General features: G+C 51.7%; 1 protein-coding gene across 1 annotated transcript in view; it reads left to right on the top strand.

Annotated features, from left to right (window-relative positions):
* The window catches only part of SH3RF3 (SH3 domain containing ring finger 3), a gene marked incomplete in the record, with an annotated part of 355159 nt that overhangs the window by 226007 nt on the left and 118296 nt on the right, over positions 1 to 10856 (top strand). Inside the window, 1 exon segment of the mRNA XM_027772894.1 lies at positions 10024 to 10119. Coding sequence (XP_027628695.1) covers positions 10024 to 10119 — 96 coding nt within the window.

The following is a 10856-nucleotide window of genomic DNA, read 5'->3' as shown; positions in this document are numbered from 1 at the left end:
TTCCCGGCCTAGGGCGTGGCTCGTCCCTGCGAGTGTGACGGGCACTGTAACCAGCTGTGAGAGACGGAGTTTCCGTACATACCAGTGATCCGTCCCTCCGACGGCACTGTTGAGTCCCCCGTACCCTTACTTAACCGCGATGGAGTCTCAGGAGTTAACAGGGACTCAGTCCAGGAAAATAGTCTTCAAAACCATTAACCAGTCACTGCTTGCTCAGATGACCTGTCTCCGACGCAGCGGTGGCGGTAGAAGCTGCCTTCTTAGTCCCGATCACGAGCCACAGTAACGTGAGAGCTTCAGAGCTTAGTGAGTGTCCGGGACGGCCGCGGAGCCTGTCACTGTTTCCCCGGGTGGTGGGGGAGGGGCGGCCAGGAATTGATGCGGACCGACGGGGCTGGATCGCCTCCCTTCTCCCTGTCCTTCCCGAGCCCGGGTCTGTAACCTGACTGCACCTAATGAGTCCCTCCCTAACCCTTTCACCTCTCAGGTCCTTCTCACTGCCTGGAAAGCCCACAACCCCTGCACCGGAGAGACAAAGTCGAGTTTTCACCTTCTCCTCCCTGCCCAGCCGTTCTCTGAATTCAGGCCATTCCTTCCTTGCAAACTCGTAGTCCCCGTTATTGACAAACTGCGCGACAGACACACACACACACACGGGCCTCTGCCGGTTTCCTGCCGGCTGCGACTCTTCATTCCAGACACAGAGGTGCTGCGGGCTCGGCTGTAAGGTGGTCCATCTCCACCTCCTTGCTGCTTCCCCCTCGTGTATCTTGACAGTGTCTTTAGGGGCATTTCTTTTGGGGATAATGGGCCTTTACCATTACTTAATTCCCCTCTTTATCCCTGATAGCTTTTCTTGTTTTGAATTGTGCTGTGAAATTAAATAACTATCTTTTAAAAATTTATGATTATTATTTAACTTGTTATAGGGCGTGTGTACTCACCAGAGAGAGACAGAGAGGGGGAGGGAGAGAGAGAGAGATAAAGTGAGAAAGCAAGCTGCCAGGTCCAGGACTCAAACCATGTGGGCCAACCATGTGGGAATCCAGCTCCTTAACCTCCATGCCACCTGATGGCCCCCAATGTAGCTATCTTTTGATTAGTGTTAGTGTGGTATATCTTCCTACATTCATTTACTTTTACTCTGTGTGGTTTTGTTTAATGTGGATTTTTATTTTTTCAAGACTTACTTGTCTACTTTTTATTTATTATTCTTATTTTTCAATTTGCCACAGGGCACATGTGCTCACCAGAGAGACAGAGAGAGAGGGAAAGTGAGAAAGCAAGCCACCAGGTCTGGGACTCGAACTGTGGTCGGCCATGTGGGAATCCAGCGCCTTAACCACCATGCCACTTGCTGGCCCCCTGAAGCGAGTTTCTTACAGACAACGTACAGTTGGTTTGGTTTTCTTGATCCTCTCTACCAGTCCCTGTCTTTTAATTTGTGTATGTGTATCTTTGACGTTCAAAGCTGTTAGTTCTGTGGTCAGATTACATTTTACTATATTCGTTGTTGTTTGCTAGTTGTTTCCCTCGTTCTTTGTTCTTTCTGAAAATTTTAATCTTTCTTTTTTTCTGTCTTTTCTGGTTTTAATTGAGTGTTTTTTTCTGATTTCGTTTTCTCTCCTTTCTTAGCATGCCATTCTCTTAGTGGTTGCCTTGGAGACTGCAGTATACATTTAGAATTAAACCAAGTCCACTTTCAAACAACACTATACTGCTTCGCAGATCATATGAATACCTTACAATAATGAAACACCTTTTTTCCCCTAGATTTTTGCCACAGGGTATGTGGACTCACCCCCTGTGAGGACTCACCCCTGTGTATGAGACGTCACCCCCCACGGAGGACAGCCACTTCCCAACCCCTTCCCAACTCTTCCCTCTGGTTTTTTGGGCACCTGTGCAACTGCACCTGGTGTGAATTTCAAGTCACCGGGTCCGGGGCTCGAACTGTGGTCCGCCGTTTATTTCATCCCCCCATCCCTTGTTTTGTTGCTGTCTTTCAGTTCCCTTATATAAAGCAGTGGGTGTATGCATAGACACACACAGATAAGCATACCTCATCGAATTCACTCTCTCTGTTATTTTAAACAAACTGTTATTTGTGGGAACCAGCAGTTAGCGTAATGGCTATGTCGCTGGACTCCCACGTAGTCGACTGCGGTTCGCGTCTCGGACCCGGTGGGTTAAATTTCACGCCGGGCACATGTGCGTGCGTGCCCAAGATCACGAGAGGAGAATGGAGGAGAAGGGATTGCGGCGTGACCATCCCCCCTGGGGGGTGATTTCTCGCTTTCTGTCTCTATGTCTCTCTCTGTCTGTCTGGCGAGCGCACGCGCCCCATAGCGAAAACCTCTCCAAAAAAAAAAAAAAACTGTTATTTGTTAGATCAATTAAGAATAGGGAAAAAAACAAAGTTCCAGTTTTCTAGTTACTTCTTCTCTGTGCTCTTCCTTTCTTTGTGTAGGTCTGAATTTCTGACCTACCTTATTTTCCTTCTCTCTAAAGAACTCTAACATTTCTTGCCAGGCAGATCTACTGGCAACAAAGCCCCTCACTTTTTGTATATCTGAAAAAAATGTTCATTTCTCCTTTACTTTTGAAGAATAATTTTGCATGGTACAGAAGTCTAGGTTGCTGGGGTTTTTGTTGGTTTTCTTCAACACTTTAAATATTTTCTTACTTTCTTCTCGCTTGCCTGGTTCCGAAACATCAGATGTAAATCCTGCCTTTGTTCTGTATAGGATGATGTTTCCTTCCTCTGACTTCTTCAGCATTTCTCGTTTTCTGTGGTTCGAAAATGATATGCCTAGGTAATAGCGTTTCTCACAGTCATCTCGGTTGGTGTTCCCTGAGCTTCCTGGACCTGAGGTTTGGTGTCTGACAGTAGTTGGAGGAATTCCATTATTATTGTTTCAAGTATTTCCTCTTTTTTATCTTCTCCTTTCTCCCCTTTTGGTGTTCTCATTACGTGTTCGTAGTTGTCCCACAGTTCTGGATTTTTTTTTTCTTTCTTTCCCTTTGCTTTTTCCTTTTGGAGGTTTCTTTTTCTTTCTTCTTCTTTTTAAAATTGTTTCAGGGCACATGCACTTGTCAGAGCGAGAAAGTGAGAGAAAGAGGGGGAGCGAGGGAAAATGAGAAATCACCCCTCAGGGGGATGGTCACAGTCTAAGCCCTTCTCCATTCTCCCCTCAGGATTTTGGGCGCACACACACGTGCCAGGCATGTGCTCCAGCTGCCGGGTCTGGGACTTGAACCCCACGGCCGGCCAGGTGGGATCCTGCTGCCTTAACCTCCACACCACCACGGCCCCCTATTTTGGGGGTTTCTGTTGCGATATCCTCGCGCTTAGAGAGTCTTTCCTCAGCCACGTCCAATCTACTAATCAGCCCTTCAGAGGAGTCCTCCACGCTGCAGCGCATTTGCTCACCAGCCTTTCTTTCGTTTGTTGCCTTGGAATTTCTGTCTCTCGGCCGGCGTTATCCATCTCTTCTTGCATGCTTCCTGCTTTAGCCGTGAGAGCCCTTGACGTGTGAATGGAGTTGCTTTAAATCCCCGGTCTGATCCAGCATGGGCTCCGCATCCGAGCCTGGTCCTGATACTCGCGCCGCTTACAGCTGTGTCTCAGTGCTTCTGGGCTTTTTGCCTTTTAGAATGTCTCACGGTTTTCCTCGACAGCCAGCCGCGGTGTGCTGCGGAAGGCAACTGCTCCCCGTGTGCCCTCCGTGGGAGGTGTGTGCGGGGAGAGGTCCCCGTGTGCCCTCGGTGTGAGGTGGGAGGTGTGTGCGGGTGTGTGGAGAGAGGTCCCCGTGTGCCCTCGGTGTAACGTGGGGAGGTGTGTGCAGGGAGAGTTCCCCGTGTGCCCTCGGTGTGAGCTGGGGAGGGGTGTGCGGGGAGAGGTCCGTGCCCAGTGACTTGGGCTCCATCTTTCGGTGACTGCGACTCTGAACTGTGACCGTCACCTGTGTTCCTTAACCGCCCCCTGCCCTCCATCGCTTCACCGTTCCTTGGCACGGGATGGCTGGAGTTGGGAGTTTCTCTTCCCCCAGGTCAGTTAGATGGCTCTGGTAAAACCCAGCAGGTTTGGCCCAGCTAACTAAGTTACCTAGTTAACCTAGTTCCTCTGAAGGGCAGCTCTTGGTTATAGAAAGAAAAAAATCTGGGGATTGAGGCTCTGGACTCCCACACGGCCAACCACATTTTGAGCCCCAGACCTGGTGGTTTGCTTTCTCATCTTCTCTTTGTCTCTGTCTCTCTCTGGTCAAATTTAAAAAGTAATAACAATAAATAAAATTAAATAAAGAATTCCCTTTTAAAAAATCTGGCATGTTTGAAAGTAGCTCCTTCCCCTGGGCTGGACACAGGAGAGGGTTTTCCTCTGACATTGCAGTGAGGACCTGGAGGGCCCCTGGGAGGAAAGCTCTCAGAGGTCACAGCAGATTGCTGCCCCTGGAGTTTCCCCTTGCCCACACTCAGCCTCCCACACTCACCAGCTAACCCAGGCTCGCCCTGGCTCCCGCGTACATGGTGGCCTGTGGGGCCCTGCTCTGGCCACTGTGGCTCTGTGTTTGCCTGGCAGTCCCCTCGGTGGTGCAGGTGGCACTTTGCCCTGTGACCTCGGTCTCCTGCACATCTAAGCTTATTCTGCCTTGACTTGCTGTGGAGGAAGGGCGTGACTTAACTGCAGGCCACCCGCTGGCTTGAGGATCAAACGGCGCATGCATTACCACAGGGCTATCAGCCGGGCATGTGGCGGGTGTGACCGAAAGCCAGAGGTGCTGTTTTACCTCGGTCTCCTCACCCAGGAAGCTCCATGTCATTTGGTCTTAGCCTGCATGCAGGATTTCACGGTGACCGGTCAGAGCAAACGTCCTCGCTGTGCCCACTGCCTCAGCCTTGCAGTGGGCCTGGGAGCCCACCCCTGCCAGCTCAGCCTCCTCTACCCCTCCACTGTTGCACGTCACTTTTTCCTCGTGAAAGATGGACATTTTTGGTTCATTCATTCTCTCTCTCTCTTTCTTTCTTTCTTTTTTTTTTTTTTGAGACAGAATTTTGCTACAGGATGCATGCACTCACCCAGAAGACAGAGACAGGAAGCGAGAAATCATCCCCCAAGGGGAATTGCCACACTGCAGTCCCTCCTCCACAAGGGATTTAGGCCATGCACACACATATACCCAGCTTGAGTTTCAATCTGCCTGGTTCAGGACCCAGACCGCCATCAGCCATGTGGGAGTCCAACGCCTTAATCTCTATGCCACTTACTGCCCCCTGATATTTGACTTTGAAACATAGCTAAAAATGCCAAAACTGGGGGCCAGCACTTGGCATAATGGCTATGTCGCTGGACTCCCATGTAGTTGACTGCGGTTCAAGTCCCGGACCTGATGGCTTAAACTCACACTGGCCGCGTGTGCACGTGTACCTAAAATCCTGAGAGGAGGGATTGAGGCGTGGCCATCCCCCTGGGGGGTGATTTCTCGCTTTCTTTCTCTCTGTCTTTCTGGCGAGTGCACACTCCCTATAGCAAAAACCTCTCCAAAAGAAAAAGAAAGAAAATCAAAACTGACTGGAAATAGAGCGCGTCATCGAGAAGCGCGTGACAGCCATAAGCCACTACACCCTCCCTGCATTTCCTCCCTTGCTCGTAAGACAATTCTGTCATGACACCGAGCTATACTTGCTCTAGGATATCTGGAAAATAGAGACGAGCACACAAATCAAAACTCCCCTCAAGCTATCCACGCTTCAGATTCTGGCCTGTGTGCTTCCAGACTTTTTCTGGGTGCGTGTATTTATAACATTTTCAAGTCAAGAAGTGGGGTCGCCCTAGTAAAATTAATAATGACATGCGCACTTCGTGTACCAATGGCTTCCGAGCCCGCTCAGTGCATCAGGGCACACTCGTGCTGTTGGGGGGTGAGGCAGAGCTGCAGGCTCCGTGTCTCAGCCTCCCTCCGACTGCGCCTGGCGGGAAAGCCAGGTGAGGAGCAGTGCGTGAGGTGCCACATCCCTGTCTTCGAGAGGTGCCTGGGCACACACGTGTGTGCGTGTGTGCCCGAGCGTGGGTGGGGAATCTACTCCGGAGAGCTGTGGGAGGCGTGTCGGCGATTGCTTCTGCGGCAGCTCAAAGACCAGAGGTCAGGACTCAATTTAACATGAGTGTTTCCCTCCCCATTGCTCTTGTTCCTTCCCCGTGTTTGTTTGTTAGTTTATATATTTCATCTAAGAAAGAGATAACAGAGGGGTGGAGAGACAGAAAGAGAAAGGAAGAGAGTGCCCCCAAGAGGGTCCTCATGCCGTGAACCACGCAGCCTCAGCCAGCCGGGGTCGCCGGCATGCGCATGCGTGCCTGGTGTGCTCAGAGAGGCCCAGGACACAAACCAGGGCTTTCAGTGGGTTCAGCTGTGTAGCCATGACAGCCTTGTATGGCCACCTCTCTCTCGTTTCTTCCTTCCTTCCATCTTTCTGTCTGTCTCTCTCTCATTGTCAGAGACAGAGACAAGGAGGGGAAGAGCACTCCCCGATGAGGCGTGGTCATGCCGCAGTGTCTCCATTTCTCCACACGGTGGAGATTGGGGCATGTTTGCACATGTGCCCAGCATGTGTTTTTCAAGCCACTGGGGCTGGGGTTCGAACCACGATCAGCCATGTGGGGTCCAACTTCTTTACCATCCCACTGGCCCAGCCTCCCCATATCATATTTAATGACTGAATGTATTGCACTGAGTGGACAGTACCGTAATTTATCTAACCAATCCCCCTTTCCTGTAGGCACTTGTTTCTCATTTCTCTCGACTTGACCAAATGCCATGGTGGGCGTCGTCAGAGCCAAAGCTTTCTGCACGCTTGATCCTCTTAGGACGGCGTCCTAGACATAGCGCTGTCAGCTCGGGGCTGTGCAGGCTTCCAGGCCCTGACGTGGTAGGAGTCTCCGAACTGCCGGCCCGACATCGACGTCCCCACCACACACAGGACAGTCCCAGGACGGCCACCACTGTGGGCGGCTCATGTTCATCTTTGTGCAGTTGACAGACAAAAATAAAGAAGAATCTTCTTGTTTAAATTGCATCTCTTTGAGCACTCGTCAAGCTGACGTCATCGACCATATTTGATGGCGATTTGTTTTCCTTGAGAGTCCTCGACTTCTGCCTCTGCCCTGTTTGTCTTTGAAGCTGTTAGTCTTCTATCCTCACCTTCTCTTAGGGTCTACACAGTGTAATAAGCCTTTATCTATCACATATCCTGAAAGCATTTTCCTAGTTCTTTGCCTTTTCATTTGTTTCTGCTGTTTTTAACATGGGCTATTTAGTTTTCTGGTAGCCAGATATTTGTTATCATGCTTAAAATGCCTTCCCCAGCTCACGATTAAACATCTGTTCGTATTTTCTTCTTGGACAGTCAAGATTTGTTTCTCTAACATTTATATCTTTAACTCTTACATAATTAATTTTGGCTTACACAAGGAGGTCTTTGAAAACTATAGAAAACACATATTGTGAAAAATTATACAGGGATTTCAACTTTTAGGCAGCAAAATAAATATATTTTAATTTAATTTCCATGAACTTTTTGAAGTGCCCATGTACACTGAATAGAAAACTTGCTGTTATTTGATTATTTAGTTTAGAGATTTTTGCCATAGGGCATGTGCACTCACCACAGAGACAGAAAGCAAGAAATCACCCCCAGAGGGGATGACCACACCACAATCCATTGCCTCTCCGATCTTGGGCATGCGCAAACATGTGTTGGCGTGAATTTCAAGCCACCAGGTCTGGGACCTGAACCAAGTTGGCCATGTGGGAATCCAGTGACATAACCATTACTCCATCTGCTGATCCCTCACTGTGTTTTTTTAATGGTTAGCCAATTTTTTTTTTTTGAGAGGTTTTTGCTATAGGGCGCATGCACTCACCAGACAGACAGAGAGAGACAGAGACAGAAAGCAAGAAACCACCCCCCAGGGGGGATGGCCACGCCGCAATCCCTTCTCCATTCTCCTCTCAGGATCTTGGGCACGCAGGCACACGCGCCCGGCGTGAGTTCTAAGCCACTGGGTCCGGGACACGAACCACGGTCGACTACATGGGAGTCCAGCGACATAGCCATTACACTGACTGCTGGTCCCAATGATTAGCCAATTTTAATTACATTTTTCTAACCGATTGTTACTGGTAGGTGAGAAAGCCAGTGATTTTTATGTATTCGTTTTAAAATTGGCAGCGTTTTCCAAATTTTTATTTATCCTAATTTCTAGTTGCTACTCTATTTTTCTAGGTAGAGAATTGTATACCTTTCTTTCCAGTATTTATACTTACATTTTATTTTATTTTATTGCTTTTGCTCCAATTCTAAGACCAGTGTTAAATAATAGTGTGGATGTTTTTATATTTTTTTCCTAAACCAAAATTAGTGATCTTTTTTCTTTTAGTTTTTACAAAATTCTTCTTCTTTTTTGTGGCATTTTGCTATTGCAGACGCCCTGACTCGTGGACGGCCCTCAGTCATCTTTCCCTCTGTGTGAGCGGTGGCGTCCTGGGGCCTCTCTGTGGCTGGACCGAGGGGACCGGTCGCAGGCAGGCTCTCCTGGTTATGGACGCGTGACCGCCGGGCCAAGAGCAGGGGCACTCCGCACACGTCCCCACAGGTGGTTCTCCTCTGTGGCCCTGGTGGTTACAGAACCCCCACAGGCTCGTGGCTGAGCGTGGCGAATGGCTGGCTGCTGGCTGGAGTCCCCACCCCCGAGGCTGGCAGCTGCCCCCGCCAAGTGCTGCACCCCTCACGATGCCGCGGCACCCTCTGGGCGGGGGCAGTTTTTGTCCAATAAAGCCCCGCGTGGTTTTGTTGGCGGCGTTGTTTTAGGCTGGGGAGTTGAGGTGAGGACAGGAGAGGAGGGGTGTGATGGCCGAGGACGGCCCCACCCCGCCCTGTGTCCTGGCAGAGACCTCGGAGCCCCCGCAGGCTCTCCGTCGCGTTCTCTGAGGGCACGGCAGGCTCTCGCTGGATCGCTCACCCTCGCCTTTGTCGAACACCCGGATCCCATGGTCCCCCAGCTCACAGTGGACGTCTCTAATGTCCCATGAAGTCCCCAGTCCGAAACGTCTCCCTGGCCCTGACAGAGGCCTGTAAGCCTTCGTGGTCACTTCACATCGCGGTCCCAAGGCTCCTGGGAGAGGGGACGGCATGTCACGGGGCCTCCGCTGTCCTCAGCACAGCAGATCCCAGACTGGCCGGCTGGTCGCCCACCGATTCCTTAGGCCAGTGAGGAGGAGGAGGGTTCCAGGACACCCTGGGTGTGGAAAGGGTGACGGTGGGAGAGGAGCACAGGCCACCGTGACCCCGGGCAGAGGCACCAGCATCGCCCAGGGCAGTGCTGAGTGGCCTCCGTCCCTCTTGGTCCTTGCCTCGACTGCGTCTCTCCCCTGGGGATCCCTCCATCGGTCCCCATCCCTTCCCGCTGCCCTGTCCTTCATCAAGGCTCCTCTGGGACAGGATCAGTGTCCCTTCCTCGCGGCTGGCTGTCCACACTTCTCAGCTGAAAGCATGGCTTCCCTGCCCCCACTGCCGCCTCCTCGGGCTGTGCCCACTGCGTTCATACTTGCCGTGGTCGGGTGTGCCGAAGAACCTAAGGGCCGTGCTAAGCCATGTGCACCCACCACTTGAACTAAACGTGGGACTGGGTCGTTTTTCATTCTGTGATTGAGCCCCAGAACAGTTTATAATTAGTCACGTTTATTCAAAATATTTTATGTCATTAAATAAAAAATAGGAACACGAGTTTTGAAAGGCTGACCTCCAGGCCTGTTCCTTGTGGGCATTCGCAGCTGTAAGCACTAGCCTCAGGGAGAAAGTGAGAGACCTTGGCGAGGGTGGGGTGGGCGCGCTCAGAGTTCGAGCCTCGGCCTGGGCGGTGAGGCCTCGGAGGCTCGCTCGGGCCCGGCCAGTGCTGACGGTCTCCTGTTCTCTCTCTGTCGTGTGTGTTGGCGTGCACCCGGACGTGCTGGCCGCGGAATCCAGGATGAGGTCCTGACCGTGCTCAGGAGAGTGGACGACAACTGGGCGGAAGGCGCGCTGGGGGACAAGGTCGGCATCTTCCCCCTGCTGTACGTGGAGGTGAGTCCCTGGCCGCCGCCCTCTGTCCCCGCTTGTTCCTCCAGGGCAGGGCGGCCTGGAGCCCCTTTCTAAGACGGCTGCTCCCCGCAGTGACCGCAGGTCGGGACACGGTTTTTGATCCAGACCATGTTGGGCTGTGGGAATAGCCTTGGCCGGCCTTGGGGGTCTGGCCAGGCCTGGCTGCAGATCACCTCATAGTCAGGGGGGCTGCCAGCCCGCCACCTCGCCGTCTCCTGCAGGACACCTGCACTCACTCAGTTTCCCAAGCCCTCGGAGTGCGGCTCTAGTCCCCCACCCGGGGCAGCCGAGTGCAGGCAGGGGCAGCGCAGCCCGGGACTCTGCAGACGACACGAAGGAGACATCGCAGCCGGAGAGCGCTCCTTGGACTCGGTGGTGGGCACTTCGCCCAACTGGGGCACTAATGCAGAGGTGATTTGAGGCTCATTGGAACCTAGTAATTTTCTGTCTCTTTTCTGTAACTACAAAGCACCGTGGGGGCCAGCATGTGGCATGGTGGTTAAAGCAGCTGGATCTCCGTGGCAAACTGTGTGGTTCAAGTCCTAGACCCAGTGGTTTGAAAAGCACACCAGGTGTGTGTGCATGCATGCCCAGAATCCCAAGGGGAGACGGGAGAACAAGGCATTGCAGTGTGACCATCCCCCGGGGGTGATTTCTCGCTTTCCCTCTCTGTCTCCGTCTCTCCCTCTGGTGAGTGCACATAACCTGTCGATAAATAA

Source organism: Tupaia chinensis, unplaced genomic scaffold, assembly GCF_000334495.1.
Source record: "Tupaia chinensis unplaced genomic scaffold, TupChi_1.0 Scaffold000041_1, whole genome shotgun sequence".
NCBI classification, from domain to species: Eukaryota; Metazoa; Chordata; class Mammalia; order Scandentia; family Tupaiidae; genus Tupaia; species Tupaia belangeri.
This window is presented reverse-complemented; position numbering and strand designations above follow the sequence as displayed.